This window comes from Myodes glareolus, chromosome 27, assembly GCF_982192425.1.
Source record: "Myodes glareolus chromosome 27, mMyoGla1.1, whole genome shotgun sequence".
Lineage (NCBI taxonomy): Eukaryota > Metazoa > Chordata > Mammalia > Rodentia > Cricetidae > Myodes > Myodes glareolus.
Genome location: NC_142052.1, coordinates 35164051 through 35181661, shown reverse-complemented (window position 1 = coordinate 35181661; position 17611 = coordinate 35164051). Strand labels below are relative to the sequence as shown.

The following is a 17611-nucleotide window of genomic DNA, read 5'->3' as shown; positions in this document are numbered from 1 at the left end:
AAATCACACACACACAAACACACACACACAAACACACACAGACCCCCACACATGAACTCACACACATATTTTAAATGTACACTGGTGTTTTCGGCATGGGTGTCAGATCCCAGAACTGAAGTTACAGGTAGTTGTATCCTGCCATGTGGGTGCTAGGATTTGAACCGGGGTCCTCTGGAAGAGCAGTCAGTGCTCTTAACCCCTGTGTGATAAGTTACCACGATAGACAATTTTGGCCTTCAGAATACTCTAACTACATACGGAGAAGACGACCCTGGAAACCATTTTCACACAGATGTCAGTGGAGTACTGCAGACAGCTGTTTAGAGTGAGGACGAACCTCTCTCCGTGCTTTGTCCCATCTCTCTCTTGACCATCAGGTCTCACAACTACTATGGGCATTAATGTATCACAAAATTTTTCTCACATAACTTTTCATTAGTAAGTAATATATGAGTTTTTAGAAAACCAAATAATTACAAATGCAAACCATTTGCTGTCTCTAAAAACAAGTCCCAAAACTATGAGCACACATACAAAGAGGTCTAAAATGAATGACTGAGTGAATAAAGAATCTGTTAGCACAGTTTCTTCCTCTGTAACTTTAATGAATATCGGGATAAAGACATTGATTATATAGAGAGGCATAGACAGTCTCCAACTTTCAAATGCTAAAATTCATTTTTCATTTTTATAAAAGTCACAACACTAATTTCTCTACTGTAAAAGCTAATAGATATATTCTACGAAAAAAATTTCAACACTTCCACTCAAACCTGAACTATCTAACTCTATAATTACTTCTCTCAGAAGAAAGGAATTCCATGTTTTAACAGCTCCTTTCCAGCAGCATGGAGATGAGATTATTTTTGAAAACCCCAACTAGGTAACCTCGTATACTGGAAATCAGAGAAGAAATGTCTGTGGAGTAACCACATTTTTTCTTAAATTTTTCTTTCTTTTTTTTTTTGTTTTGTTTTGTTTTTGGCTTTTCTCTGTGTAGCTTTGGAACCTGTCCTAGAACTTGCTTCGTAGACCAGGCCGACCGCAAACTCACAGAGATCCAAGATCCACCTACCTCTGCCTCCCGAGTGCTGAGATTAAAGGCATGCGCCACCACTGCCTAGCATAGCCACTTTTCTAAATGACCTGAAAATGCCCATAGTCAGGTTTTGAGTCACCTCATTCTAGAGATGAAAAGAAAAATCATTCAACCATGACCCACATGTGTTCAAACACAAAGACTACTGTGTTTCCATGTCAGGTTGGGGACTACCTATAAATATAATCATAGATTTTTAAAACTTGAGTTTGTGTTTGAAAGTTATGGAAATTATTATATATTAATTCGATTACAAACAGAATTTTATGATTGTGGTTAAGGTTCATAACTAGGAGAATATTTAAACTTCTTTAAATTTCATGAAACAATGTTCATAGAATGTATTTTAAAGCAGTTTAAATGTGCAATTTAGTGCTTTCCCTTCACAAGTCCAAAGCGAGCTCCCTGGACCAACCCACCATCAGTTAACTATACTCACAGATAAACTAGAATACTTCCCAAAGGCACCATTATCAAGAAAGAGCACTTTGCACAGATAGTTCCTAAGACAAATCCTTACTCCAATGGCACAAAGTAATCTAGAGGTGAATTCATGCGCCTTACAAAACAGCACAGGCTGACAGACTCCAATTCCTCACACCAACTGCAAAGCAAGCCTGACCGCTACACACGAAAGTTGGCTGCATTATGGGAGCCAAGAGCCCTGGTGAGAATTCAGAATTGGCACAAGTGTCACAAGTATGCCAGAAACTTCAGAGAGTATTCACCTTATCCCTCCCAGAGATTCTGGGATACCACTAAGGGAGATCTAGGACAAATCATTCAACCCACCAAAGAAAAGAAAGGTAACCAAACACACACACACACACACACACACACACACACACACACACACACACACACACACACACAGTTTTAAAATAAATGTAGCAATTCCTTGGATCCAGGGCTGGAGAGATGACTCGGAGGTTAAGAACATGGACTGCTCTTACAGAGGTCCTGAGTTCAATTCGCAGCAACCATGTGGTGGCTCACAGCCATCTGTAATGAGATCTGGTGCCCTCTTCTGGTGTGCAAGCATATATGCAGGCAGAACACTATATACACAATAAAAGAATAAATCTTTAAAAAAAAAATTCCTTGACGCCATCTCAACTTAAGCCTGTAGCTTAAGGGGAAAAAAAAAATCTTAGAGTTGTTTAAAATTTTATACTGCTTTCTATTAACTATCACTAAATTAAAATATTATTTTGATTCTTTAAAATCAATTATAAACATGTTCTCTATTAAAGCTAAAACAGGGGCTGGAGAGATTCTTCCATAGGATCCAGGTTCAATTCCCAGCACCCACATGGCAGCTGACAATTGTCTGCAGCTCTAGTTCCAGGGGATCTTTTACAGACAAACATGTAGGCAAAACACCAATGCATATGAAATAAAAACAAACAAATCATTAAAGAAAACTCTTAAAGCTAATACAAATACAGTAAAGAAGATTAAGAAACAGATCTGAAAATTCAACGTTAAAGTGTTCTCATACAACCAAATCAAGGTTTTAATTTTCAAAGCTGTCTTTCAGTTCTCAACTGCTTTTGCAAAAAAGAAAAAAAAGACAATAGCTCCAAACCATTCATGAATACATTTGAAAGAATCAGGTAATGCAAATATGGTAGATATAAGGACCACAAAGTTGTTTGAAATCCTCTCTTGCTCATCATCAAAATCATCATATGAAAACAAATTTACAGACTAAATTGAAAGAGTCAGCAAATAATGCAGACAGAGTAGAACACTCAAGGCACAAAACAGCATTGATAGCTAAGCTTCATTAAAGCAGATAGAACTTCTGTGTGCGCCATCATTGTTGGCAGAGACATGGTATCTACAAACCACTCCTCAGTCACACTATAGCACTGGTCTCTAAAACGTAAAACTGTTTTAAAAGCACAATCAGCATACAGCATAGCAAATCACCATTAAAGGTTTGGCAGAAATTTTTACTTTTTAAAAAGATCTTTGTCTAGCATGACACCATCTGACGTTGTCTGAAGAGTTAATCTTAACATATCCATACACTCTTTCAACCTGGGGTCAGACGTTCGCAATCCTGTAGATTTGAGTGCCTGTTTTTAAAAAAATAAGAGTTTGTAAATACACAGCGCAGACAATGTGTACATGCTTATTCCAACTCTAAGTTTCATTCCTGTACATAAAGGTTTCTATGCAAGCCTTGATCATGTATGCGATATTCATATCACTATTATCCATTTTCTGGACAAGTTTCTAATTTTTTCTTTTTCTTTCATTGATTACCTCGAAGTGAACATGGTAATAATTTGAAAACAAGAGAAATACTGTCGGAATCTCCAGGTCAGATAAACCTGAAGACTACGTTTCAGAGATCGTATGTAACTGACTTAGTATCACTTCTGTGAAGGTTGAGAGAAAACTATAAAACTTACTGTGATAAACTTGTGAACAGGGATCTTTTCTTGTCCTTCAGCAATTGTATAGAACAGCAAATCCTCCAAGCTAGGTAACAGACCCTGTTTTATTTTACTAAAGGAGAAGGAAAATAATACAAAATTAATCTTTGTGTGAATATTCTAATGGATGAAATTCAAATTCATTATTATATAACCACTGTACCAAACTATAGTTGAGATGGTATAATCCTAAGTACTATAGCCATAATAAACACTGATTCCCCAAAATCAAATCAGTATCACTAGAATTAGAAATCACACTGGAAAAAAAGTTAAAAAAACATTCATTAATAGTTTTCAATTCCAGGTCATTTTTATTATCACATACATATGTAATTTTAACTCTAGGTTCTGTTATGTAAAAAAACATACAGTATGTCTCTTAAAGTCTGGTTTATTCCACTTCATATGACTTCTAGTTACATGCACTTTCCTGCAAATATGATTTCACTGTATTTTACAGCTCAATAAAATTCCACATATATATGCACGGCATTCTCGTTATCTGGCTACACTTCCTGGCTATTGCAAATACTACGGCAGTAAAAGCCATGGCTGTGCTGAGTCTGACAGACTGACAGAATGGGAGGGAGCACTAATTGGCAGTAGCTGTAGTTCTTTTCTTCCACGTGCAGGTACGTGTGCAAGAGCCTACCGAGGCCAGAAGAGGGCATCGGATATCAGCTGGGGGATTCCTCACTCACATACTGGGAACCAAACTGGGGTGCTCTGGAAAACACCAAGTGCTCTAACCACTGGGTGATATCTCACATTAAAGGAAGGAAGGGAGGAAGGAAGAAAGGGAGGAAGGGAGGAAGGGGGGAAGGAGGGAAGGAAGGAAGGAAGGAAGGAAGGAAGGAAGGAAGGAAGGAAGGAAGGAAGGACGAATGAACAGCGGGCAGTGGTGGCTACGCCTTTAATTCCAGCACAGGCAGCCGGATTTCTGTGAGTTGGAAGCCAGACTAGTCTACAAAATGAGTTCCAGGACAGGAGAGACTCCAAAGCTACAGAGAAACCCTGTCTCGAAAAAAAAGAACAACAAAAAGCAACAAAACTTCATATATCATAGAGTATTAGAAGAAAATTTTACTAGCAATACTAAAACTTAACTAACTAACATAACAAAATATGTTAAGAGTAACCAAACTTTAAATAGGAACACAATTCTTCCTATCTATCAGCCTTTATGCAAACAATCACACACTAATTTAATGTACTGGGGAAAGGTTTCAGAAAAATCAAAACATACTCCATTATTCCAATTATCAATCATTGTCATAAATATTATAACAATAAAAATCACAGGTCTCAGCAAGGCATAACGAACACCTGCAAACCCCACCCTAGGAGGCTCAGATAAGAGAGTTCAAAGCCAGTCTGACTACAGAGGGAAATTTAGGCCTGTATGGACTTCAGTTGAGACTGTCTCAAAACAGAAAAGAACCACAGATCTAAGGCACACCAATCCCCTGCCTACCTACCATGATAGATCAATTTCATACATACATGTATATATAGATATATACATATATGTGGGAGAAATATATATATATATATAAAGCTATTTCAGAAAGTAAAAAAATTAAATAGAATACTAATTCTTAAATGTCATCAAGTCTAGACGAGTTTTAAGTATAATAGCAACTTTCATGGGTCAACTATGTACATTACTCATTTAAAAAAATACTAACAAATAGTCAGGTGGTGGTAGCACATACCTTTAATCCCAGTATTAGGGAGACAGAGGCAGGCAGATCTCTGTGAGTTCGAGGCCAGTCTGGTGTAAAAGAGCTAGTTCCAAGCCGGGCGGTGGTGGCGCACGCCTTTAATCCCAGCACTTGGGAGGCAGAGGCAGGTGGATCTCTGTGAGTTCGTGGCCAGCCTGGTCTACAAGAGCTAGTTCCAGGACAGGCACCAAAAACTACAGAGAAACCCTGTCTCAAAAATCAAAAAAAAAAAAAAAGAGCTAGTTCCAGGACAGGCTCCAAAGCTACACAGAGAAACTGTGCCTCGAAAAAAGAAAAATAAAACAAAACAAACAACAAAAAACCACAACAAAAACCCTAACAGATCATATCTGTTTATAACTGTTAATGCTGTTGAATAGATCTGTTCTACATGTCTAAATGATTCCCAGGTTTAAACATTATGAACAGTTCTGAATTTTAGTAAGTCTACTAGTATTTCATTGTTTTCTAATAAAATTACTTCCCAACTTTTAGTGTGATACAGTGTGACACACACACATATGCACACACACACACACACACACACACGCACACCTGTTCTAAAGACAATAAAATATTCGGGCAGTGGTGGCACACACCTTTAATCCTAGCACTTGGGAAGCAAAGACAGGAGGAGCTCTTGTGAGTTCAAGGCCAGCCTGGTTGGTCTACAGAGTGAGTTCTAGGAGAGCCCGGGTTGTTACACAGAGAAACCCTGTCTTGAAAAAGCACCCCCCCCCCACCAAGACAATGAAACAGCTGACTCACAAGCACATATATTTATGCATAAAACATATAAACTATCTCCTAAAAGAAACATCAATACTGGCATCGGCATCATTTAGATTTGTTTCCAAAGCACTGCTGCACCAACCCTGACATCTATCAATTCTGTATTAGTACCACGTGCAAGTAGGCGTGGAGCAGGAAGGAAGTTCGGAAACAACTTCCGGGCAACAGTTTCCTCCCTTCCTGTGGTTTCCAGTGATCCTACTCAGGGCCTTGGCTTACGTGAGCCTCAACCTTTAAAAAAAAAGCCTTGGAAGTGTATCAATTTATCAATATTAGTATGTTTTAAAAATTAATCTTTATAAAATGCTAATGGCATACCCTGACACAATCTTGACCTTAGACAACTTTTTAAAAAAGCACCTACAGTATTTTAGCAATAACTGAAAATCACCTGCACACTGTGCTGTGTTTTGCAAAAATTCTTATTTAGTCCATTCTAATTAATGATCTGGTGACAGAAATACAAGTCTTACAAAAATACAGCATAATTTCTAGTAATAACCAAATGTACCTGCTGACAGAAGTGAGCACCACTATCTCTCTGCTCAGAGAGGCTCAGAACCTTCCCAAGGGTGCACAACAGCAGAAACCAATTCTGAGTCTGTTTCTCTGAATGTGGGGTTCAAATTTACTACTGCACTACTCTGAATTATTACCTAATTGCTACTTTCCTAAGGCACAAGCATGTTTTCTAGGTTTTACCCTGATCTAATAGCTTTAAATAAGAGTTCAATAATACTGATGACCCAATATTTAAAGAAAAATTTAACCAAGCTGTCAAAATCAGTGAATAATAACATACCAATTATTTATGGAAAATGGTTTTTCAGATAAAACTTTAGATGATGGCAGTTTATTACTTGAAAAACTGCAGAATAAGCTTTCTCCATATTTATCACATCAGTAAATGGTATTTACTTTGCCTAAAAGCTATGTAAATAACACTAAATATACACTCCTTTCACTTACGTTACATAGTGAAAAAAATTAAAATGGCCCTTTATTGCCACAGCTAGCAAAGTGAGTAAATATTTACTTGCTTAAAAGAGAAGAAGCTAATTTGTATCCATAGAAAAAAATGTAAACCATGCCTAAGATACATGATCATAAAACTTGTACCTGTAATCCCTGAACTCAGGCCAGAGAAAGCAGGAGTCTAAATTCAAGGTCAGCCAGGGCTACAGAGCAAGCTCTGTCCAAAACAAAACAAAAAACCAACAAACCACCCACAGAATTACTACAACTTGAACCAAACACAAGTATTTCCCCCAAACTTTCAAGAAAGCAGAAATTACACCAAAGAGTGCTCTTGTTTTATAATTCTCTCCTCTGAATTATTGTCTTTTTGGTATCATAACCATGTATCTTACTACTAGAATTTAAAAGGTAAACACTATTTTTAGAAACTATATGCCAGATGAGTATTTTTTCCAGCCTTGTCATAGCTTCAGCTGTCAACTTGACACAAATCTAGAGTCTCTTCGGAAGAGGGACCCTCAACTAATGAGCAGGCTGGACTGGCCAGTGCTCATGTCTGGGAGATATTTTCTTAGCCCATCCATGCCTGGCCAAGTGGACCTGCACCTTCTCAAAACGGCCCCTGCGGAAGCCAGCAGTCTTCCTCTGCGGCTCATGCTCTAAGCTCTGGCCTTAACCTGTAAGATGAAATAAACCCTTTATATTTCCTGCCCAATTTACGTCTGGTTATGGTCTGTGCTGGCTAGTTACACACCCATTTGACAAAGCTAGAGTCGCTGGGAGTCAGAAACCTCAACTGGGAAGGTGGTGGGCAAGCTTATGGTACCTCTTCTTGACTGATGATTGATGTGGGAGGGCCTAAGCCCCGTGGGTGGTGCCGCCCCCTTGGGCAGATGGTGTGTGAGCAAGTCATCCAGGGCAGCACTCCTCCATGGCCTCTGGTCAGTTCCTGCCCTGACTGCCCTTGAGGAGACCTCAATACGAAAGGATAAGCAAAATAAATCCCTTCCTCCCAAGTTGCTTTTGGTAATGGTATTTTATCACAATAGAGACCTGAACTAAGAAATGTGTATATCACAGCAACAAAAACCAAACTAAGAATTAAAACACTCTTTCACAAAGCAAGGAGATTATTTTAAACAAGTAGTACTTTGGTACCACTATAGTTGACTTATTCAGAACTAAATTATAGGGAGAAGATAATAAAAAACAGACTTCAATTGTAGGCAAGGAGAAATGAAATGGCTCTGAAAATATGAGTGGTCTTTTCAGGCTTGAACTCGTATTGTCGAAGTATTTAAATAGAGGCAACAAACAACCTTTACAGAAGTGGGAGGGGGCAGCAGCTAGAGAGACACACTTTTAAGGTCTCTCCCAAACCTAAACTTACAAAAGACCAATTAATTCAATACAGTGTTTCACAAAACTGTCAAAAGCAGTTGTGGGGGGTGGGGGCAACTATGAACTTGGTTAGGTAATTTACTCTTCTGGAAAATTTTGTGAAATAAAAAATGAGGTAGAATTAAATGATCTTTTAAGTCATTTCCCAATTCTAATTGTTAATGAGTTGCTAAAAATAACATTATAAACTCTAATAAAATCATAATTTTACATAATCAATATTTACACATCCTTATTCTACAAAATATATTCTTATATATAAAAACTATGGATAGTACATAATGTTGCTGAACTGTATACCTAAAAATGGCTAAAATGCTCAACTTTTCACTAAGTTTATTTTAGTATAATTTAAAAATTGGGCCCAGAAGGTGAGAGTCAGGGAGAATTGTTAAAATGAAGAGAATAAAATTAATCTATCCTAAGAAAACCAGTTTTTAATGAAGCAAAGCCAAACAGAGTATCAGAGATGCTCTACCATGAAATACACAGGGTGCAGGGCAGGCAAGCGAGGACGGTGGTCTCTCCTTCCTGGAGATGAAGCTCGTTCCCCGCACTGGAAAAGAGAAATGCTCGCTCACTCCCTACCACTGACCTGAGACTCTAAACCGGAGGGCTCGAGGAAACTGGGACCCCACATTATTCTGCTTTCAACAAGAAAAGTTTATCGGAACTTGTCTTAAGCTTGTCTTAAAGAATCATTCTATCAAAGTTTCCTACTCAAAAAAAAAAAAAGAAACAAAAAATACTTCAAACATTATTGTTTTAACATGGCAGAAGAATACTCAATGTCTCCAAGGAGACTTAACAACAAAACTATATTAGAATTCAGATGTTTTAGAGAAATGCTGTCTCGAAAAACCAAAAACAAAATTCAGATGTCTGAGGATTTTAGTCTGCATGGCAGTAATGGGTGAGAAAAACAAGCTGCCCAAATCCAACATTAATTAATTTATGCAATCTCCCAGTACAATATTTATTATTCTTACACAACCAGAAATGAGATACCAGGAGAGCAATAGCAGCTGGCTATGGAAATTTAACTGATAAGGGTCTTCCGTTTTCTAAGATGTTTCCACTCACAAGGGAAATCCTGCTTACACGCAGCTATGAAGAGGTGGGAACAACGGCCGTTCTCACGAGCAAAACAGTCATTTGTGCTCCGTCCGCCTAACACTTTTCCTAAGCTTTCTTTAAAACTTAAGACCATAGAAAATTGTGTTCTAACAACCTTAATACTCCATTTCCTTACAGCTTTAAGAAATGGTTAATTTACTTACCTATCCCATTGACGCCAAGCAAGGGAATCCATGACAACTAACTGCACTTTAGTACAGGACTGGTCATGCCTTTCTACAAGTGAAGTATCTTTCTCCAATATTATATTAAAAATATTAGGGAATAAATTTTTCTATACTTCAGTTTATTGTGTTAGCCTAAATTTATGAGTTCCTCCTAAGTTAAAAAATAGTCTCCAAAACACTGTACTCTTTTAATAACCCTTACCCCCCCAAAAAATCAAAGGAAGTATCTGTCAGTCAAACTATCAAGACTAGTTCAAAATCTTTTAAACTGTACCAGAAATGGGTAGATGAAAATACATTCCCAAATCCTGAAATTTGGATATTCATTATACCAAAACAAGCTCTATGCTTAAGTAATACTTTCAGGTAAACTTTTCTTCAGAAACGGGTGGAGAATAAACACCGAGTGCCACACAGCGGAGAATGGAGGCTCCAAAGGAACCGCCTCACCCCTGCTTTGGCGTAGGCAGGAAGCTGTCATTTCAGACACCGTTCCTGTGCACGGTTTCATAACCAATCAGCTGGCTCTGTAATGGGACAGTCTAGGGAGGAAGTGGGAGTGGCTATGTGCAACTCTGACAGACACCGATAGCCACAGATTCTAATTAAAAAATGCATGTTCCCTCAGCTTTAAGTGTTCCTTTTTTATTGTTTTTTTATTTATTATGTACAGTGTTCTGCCTGCATGTCAGCCTTCAAGCCAGAAGAGGGCACCAGATCTCATCACAGATGGTTGTGAACCACCGTGTGGATGGATGCTGGGAACTGAACTCAGGACCGCTGAAAGAGCAGCCAGAGTTCAACAGCGGTTCTGAGCGGTTAAGCGTTACTCTTGCTAGTAGGTAACTTAGGTGAAAATATCCAAATAACTAAAATATGCCCGTGATTTATACAGGATATGAAATTGTTCAATCATTTAAAGAATCGGATTTTTTTTTACCTCAAATATTACAAGAATAGTTTTTTTAAAACCAACTTCAAATGTCTTAAAAACTGAAGAAACCCAAGTATCTTTACAAACTTGCTCTTCAAGGTGACATTTACTTCTCAGAGGAAACCAATGCCCTTCTTCCCTCTGGGGGCTAGATATCATGGCCCCATTTTCAAAAAAAAAAAAAAAAGCTGAAATTAGGAGCTAGAGAGAGACGGCTCAGTGGTAAAGAGCACTCACTGCTCTTGCAGAGGACCCAGGTTCAGTTCCTAGCACCCACAAGGTGGCTGGCTTACAACAATTCCTAACTCCAGTTCCAAGGGATCCAGAGCCCTCTTCTGACTTATGAGGGCACCAGGCATGTATACGATGTACATACACGCATGTAGACAAAACACATTAAAAAAAATTAAAAATTTTTTCATTTGGTAGCTCCCTAAATTTTGTGGGCGGCAAACTTTTCAATAAAACAGAGCTGCAAGCAAGAAGTTAAAATTTCAGGACTCAAATTTCTGTGAATCTACTCAAATTATGTAAATTCTGTATAAATTAATATCATGGGGTTACTTACAGATCATATACAGATTTATCAATGACTAGATACATGGTTTAATGTAAATATTAGGCTTCAAAAATCTGACATAGTTACTGGCACTTTCTTCCCATTAAAACCACAGGGCTGAAGGTGGTTTAGAAGCATGACATGTGCGAGGTCTGGGCTCAATCCCCCCGCACCACAAAAACCAAACCAACAGGAGAGAGCGTCTGATTTTAACTTACTCCTAGGAAAATCTCACAGTGACACAGCTAAGAAGCACAAAGGGAAAAATTAGACGTTCTGTCCTAACTCTAAAGGACGGGCAGATTACTTTAAAAGACTACACTTTAAGTATGAGTTTGTCAACGTGGATGTGTGTGTGCACGCATGTGCAAGAGCCTGCAGAGGCCAGGAGCGGGTGCTGGGTCTCCAGCTGCTGGAGTTACAGGGCTGGGCATGATGCTGGGGATCTGAACTGTGGTCCTCTGGGAGAGCCGGAAGCTCTCCTAACAGCTGAGTCATCTCTCCAGCTCTGAACTGTCAATGTTAACCTTTAGAAATCAAAGCAGATGCAATTCAGGAGGATGATGAAAGCATCTGCCACCTCGTTCAGAAGTTCTTATTACCCAATACCAAAATATTATCTACATCTGCCAAATATTGTTTCAATTTCATTTTCAGTACTCTTTGAAGTACAGATTAAATCTTACTTTGAAATTCAATTTTCACAAAAGACAGTGCCGTAATTTGTGCGCTCCTCACATTCCATCTATTAAAAGTAGAACTATGATGAAAATATGCCATACCACACAATTTAAAGCTAGGCGAAATCACTTTCGGGTGCACTTTATTTTTAAATTCAAATACTCTTGTGTAATAAAAGCGTATTTTTGTAAAATTCCAGACTTCCTTGGAGACATGCAAACATAATTACAATATAAGGGGCATGTAGTTTTTCAGCAACCACCAAACAGCGCTCCAGAATCGTGAACAAGTCCATACCTATCCACCAGCAATGCAAGGACTCTCTTTCCTACCACTTTAGGGTAAGTGTGCTTAACATTAACAGCTGACACAGTGATGGGGAAAAGGTCCCTTGGCTATTTCAACGGAATGTTTTCAATATTGCACCCTATAAAAATTAGGTTTTGTAAAGAGCACATACTAGTATTTCATCTACCTAATCCTTTCTCCTCACAAAATAAAACGTTTGAACAAAAGATAATTTAATGCATGTGTGCACGCACACACACATACATGGGTGCGTGCACCAGCCTTCCCTAACGATCATTCACTAAACTAAAGACATTTCTGGGCTTTGCTGAAATTAAGAGTGTCACACTTAACAATTAAGATATAAATCTGATTTCTTTTTAAAATGGCTGTTAAGCCAGCAAGCAAGTTACCCGAAGCTCTTTGCCGCAACAACACATTTGTACTGATAATGTTCACTCTAATCCTATTGTTTCTGCTTTCTTTTCTTTCCTTCTCTCTCTCTCTTTTTTTTATTTGTTTCTTTGTTTGTTTTGGTTTTTTGAGACAAGGTTGCTTTGCTTTGTAGCCTGTCCTGAAACCAGCTCTTGTAGACCAGGCTAGCCTCGAACTCACAGGGATCCGCCTGCTTCTGCGTCCTGAGTGCTGGGACTGAAGGCGTGCGCCGCCACCCGGCCCATGTTGTTTTCTGAAAGTGACACCTTACATTAAGATTTTAAATTCAATTTCACAGGGTGCAAAGCAGACAATTAGGGGGAAAATGATGAATTTGGCAATGCCAATTTTAAAATTCAAGTCATGTCAAAAAAATGAGGACAGAGCCTGGCTTAGGAACTAAGGTATTACCTGTACAGAGCTGAGCGTCAAAGCTACAGGAACGAAGTCCTGTGGAGAAGGGAAAGTGGGGGAAGGAATAAAGATCTCAGGGATGAAGGAAACCCCAAAGTGGTCAGGAAAGGAGACTGAACAAAGAAGCAAACCACACTGTGTGGTCTTTGGTGATGGGGTGCACAGTGGTAACGAAATGAAGACGTCCACAGAGCAAGCTTGAGCAAAGGTCACTGCGGTTACCTTTCAGCTATTAGAATATCAGTCATCTAACAACATCATCAGACTGAAGGTCTGTCACAATATAGTGCAAGGTGATAGGGGCTCAAAGAGTTTTACCGGTTTTTGGAAAAAAGATAAGACAACTTGATTATATTCCGATATCTATAAGATAAGGTTAATAAAATATAAGGAAAGAAAAGCAATAGGAACTAACAGGAGTGCTGCGGTTGAGTATTACATGTGCTCTGGCCTGGTTTCCCAGCACAGTTTAAAGACGTAAACTGTTCAAAGCACAACGTTTCATGGAAGACACGTTTCAAGACAAGCTTTCTCTGGGAACTAAAAATAAAAACTGCCACGTGAGTCTCAAATTCACAGTTCGACAACCACAACAGGGCTTTAGGGTACAAGAAATTCTTATTTGGTGAACAAAGCTGTAGACATGCCCAACACTGAAAACAGCAACTCTCGATCTTCCCAGGGCTGTTCCTTGGTAACACTATAAAATCTGGCAGTCCAGAGCCTTGGCAAAGCAGATGGGCTGCTGACTGAGGAAGACCTATGCCTTGGAGGCTGGGCGTTCGGAAAGGTCAAGTAGGAGCTGACCTATAGAGGGAAAGGCTTCTCACACAGAAAATGGTGCGCTTGAGAGAGGAAAACCTGGTCAAAACTTTTGGAAAACAGATCAAATAGAAACTTCGTTCAAATTATAATACTTATTTTCCTATTTTCCCTTTACATGAATTCATGCCATTTGTGGTTTGAACCTTGGTTGAAAGTTCTCTGGACTATCACCCTTTTTGAACTGGCTTTGAACCTATTTAGTTGCTATCTGAATTTTGGTGCAAACACAAACACACACTAGTCTAGTCCCTTAACTAAAGCAAACAAGGTTATCTTATTGGCACTTAACACTCTCCAGGAATCTGAGCAAATCTTCTTGGGGAATTCCCTCCCTAAACTGGCCTCTTCTGCTAGGCAAGAAGAGGGGGAACAGGATGGGACATTAGCCAGAATAGCATTCCTAAGTTACTGCCCTGAGATGATTTATTAATATTATTAATAGGGCAATGGAACCAGAAACTTCTGGGGAAACAAAACTTGAAAGTTCATTTTCCTACTGACTTAGGGCGCTAGAGCCACTAGGTGAGGGGAGATTACAGAACCAGACATGCTTTTAATAGAAAGCACCTCCCATCCTGCAACCCAGGACCACTAACTACTAAGTGGGAGCTAATGTGCTGGCAGTTCTGTTACGTGTAAACGTGTATTTCGTGCCACCAGCCCGGTAAGCAAGATTTGGGCAAAGTGAGCCCTATGTTACATATGATTAAACATATGTAATTAACATTTTCCTTTCTAAAACATTTGAGGTATAACTTTAACCAAAGTCTAGGTTTAAAAAACACAACACTGAAAGGGATTTAAGGTATTTAATCCAGCACATTTCGGTAATGTGCCCACGATCATAAAGCTGGATTGTGGCACAAAGCCATGATCACAGACTACCACAAATTTTGTCCATCATTAAGCGCTTTTGTTTGTTTGGCTGGTTTTGAAATAGCATTTTTTCCACTCCGGGAAAAGAACCAGGAATGTTTTAGGAAGCTCCCCGCATCAATTACAGGAAACATTAAGCAGGCCCTAGCTTGAGGTTATCAAATTCACACTTTCAGTTTGACTTACGCTACTGGGCAGATCTGGAAAAAGAGGTACAAAGTAAGAACAGGACAGACCATGTCAGTGTCAAGCCAGAAAAATAGGATACAGGAAAAGCCTAAAAGTCAACGTTTACCTAGATGGGAGAGCTAAATCTCTTTATGGCAAACGAAAGCACTCAGGAAAAGTGTCATATTGAAGAAAACTCAATTTTGTTCTGGCTAAATTCCCACGCTACACACAATGAGTCAACATCCTATCACAATTAAGTCCCTGGTTTCTGCGTGTTTATGGCTCACTTCATTTTCGCTCTCTTAAAAAAATAAAATAAAATAAAATAAAACCTGTCAACCTCACAGTAGACATAGGACAAGCGATTGCTGGTCCCCGTAGGAACAGGTGGCCCGTGCTGCGTGCCTCATCCTCTAGGCCACATGTCCCTACTCCGCCTAATCTCATTTCTGAAGCATTATTTCCGGTGGCCCAGATGGCTCCACGCACGCCAAAACGATCCACCTCCGAAGGCTTAAGAGCTCTCTGCCACATCTGGCATCCAGTGGGATGGTGGCAGAGGCTTAGAGGCGGAGGGCAGGGGGGGAAAAGGGCCTGGAAAAAGGTGAGCCGGGAGGGCGGAGAGCAGACTCCCCAATGTCACCGGCGAGAGATGGATGGTGGTGTGGGCATCACCCTCGCAGAGCCCGGAGGCGGGCCAGGGTGGCGGCCGCGAGCCGGGGCGCTGAGCACGCGGCCGAGGGCAGGGGGCAGCGGCAGGCCAGCCCCGCCGGGCGCTCGCCGGTCGTCCCGGGGCGACCCGCGCGGACGCGGAGGGGAAGTGGGAGCGGGCGGAGGGGCGCGGGCGGGGCCTGATCACATGGCGCAGGCAGCCGTCGCCGGCCCGCCTGGCATCGCTTTCTTTCTCTTCCGCGAACCCCGGCTGCCCCGCCGCCCGGCCGCCGCCCACCGCCCAGGGCCCGATCGACCCCTCCTCGGCTCTCCCCGATGCCACTCACTTGTCGCCCGCGGCCACCATCTCCTTGCCCTCGCTGTTGCCGAACGCGTCCGTCTCCCCGGGACTGTCCTTGGGGCCCGGTGCCGGCGGGGCTGCGGGAGGCGACGCCCCAGGCTGCTGCTGCTGCTGTTGGGGCGCCGCGCCTCCCTTGCCCAGCTCCTGCAGGATCTCCGAGGGCGAGCTGGACAGGCCGCCGGCGCCGGGGCCCTTGGCGCGGCCGCCCCCACCCCACCACGGGTGGAGCCGCGCGGCGGCCACCAGGCCCGCGGCCGGCCGGTTCCCGCTCCGGGGACGCCGGCACAGGGTGCCGAGGGGCTGCGCGCGTCGCAGGGTGGCTCCGACGGCGGCGGGCGGCCGCCGGAGCAGCTCGCGCAGCAACGCCGAGCCTTGCAGCCGCATCATTGCCGCCGGCGCCCGCTCGGTCAGAAGAGGATGCTCCGGGCGTGGGCGGCCGCGCTCCTCCCGGAACGGCCTGGCGCGCGGAGGCGAGAGGACTGGGAAGAGATAGGGTCCGCGGCGGGGTGTGGCCCTTGCTCCGCCGCCGCCGCCGCTGCCTCCGAGCCTCCGGGTCGCTCTTCTAGCCGGCCAGTCGCCGCCGCTCCTCGGGCCGCCGCGAGCTCCGCACTGAGGCGGACGCGTAGGGGAGGGCCGGAGACATTCCGCGCTCACCCGCCGGGGGCGGGAGGACGCCGACGGCCCGCCCCCTGCGCGCTCTCCCATTGGCTCAGCCTGCCGACCTCGCTTCCGATTGGCCAGCGAAGCTGTCAAGTTTGGTCTGGGTGCCGGTGCGCAGTCCCGCGGGGTCCCGGAGGGCGGGGAGAAGGGCGACTGACGTGTGGGGCCCCGCAGGCTGCCCGGCCCCGCCGGCCAGGCTCCCCCCGCCCTTCTCCCCGGGCCGCCTGAGGCCATGCTAGGCGAGGACCGTGGCTCCGGGATCCGGCAGCTCACCGGGCAGGTGAGCTCACGGGATGAGCGGCCTCCAACTCCCGAGGCCGAGCCACGCATTCCAGGAGCCTGGCCGGCGGTGGCGGGTCGCCTGGTTCACGCCTACTGCTCGCCCCCCGGCTAGCGACGGGGGATGTGTCCGCCCTTCTGAGGGCATCAGTCCTGTCCAGGCAGCCCTGACGAGCTCCATCCCTCTCACAAGTGTGCTTAAAACTTTCCATGGTTGGCTACTGCCCAGAAGTGAAATGTTTTGGAAAAAATGAGCAAAATCTTTTCAGCTATGCAACTTAAGACATTTTAGAACGTTGGCGCGTAGGGGCAACGAAAAGAGAAAACGCCAGAGAAGGGTGGCTCTCCTCTCCTAATTTTTTTTTTCACGCATACCAATTTTCCAAATGTTTCGAACGGCGATAATTTCATTGGGGCTAGTTGGCTTGAAAGCAAAATTGCAGATACTTTTATTTTCTATTTTAAAAGCTGCCAGATTGGTTTGAAATGCAAGCATCTGAATATCATTTCTCAAAACCGGTTCAGCCCAGCATCCCTTTGTCCATTTATCCTTCTAGATCTATGGGTCATCCAATATCCCCTTGGGCCTGCGCACACATTTCTCTCCGGAATAAAAATGTTTTTAAACTATTTACTAAGACAGATAGGTTTAAGTGCGTAGACTCACCAGGATATTTAGGAGGATGGGCAGGGGGTAAGGTCCATCATTAATTCGCCACATTTAGT

General features: G+C 42.4%; 1 protein-coding gene across 3 annotated transcripts in view; it reads right to left on the bottom strand.

Annotated features, from left to right (window-relative positions):
* The window catches only part of Gls (glutaminase), a 62824-nt gene extending 46272 nt beyond the window's left edge, over positions 1-16552 (bottom strand). For all 3 annotated transcript variants that reach the window (XM_085684102.2, XM_085684103.2, XM_085684104.2), the window contains exons 1-3: positions 15933-16552; positions 3526-3622; positions 3065-3186 (exon numbers count right to left, since the gene is read on the bottom strand). In XM_085684102.2, coding sequence (XP_085540228.1) covers positions 3065-3186; positions 3526-3622; positions 15933-16333 — 620 coding nt within the window. In that variant the 5' untranslated portion in view covers positions 16334-16552. The remainder of the gene's footprint in view (positions 1-3064; positions 3187-3525; positions 3623-15932) is intronic.
* Between the last annotated feature and the right edge of the window lie 1059 nt (positions 16553-17611).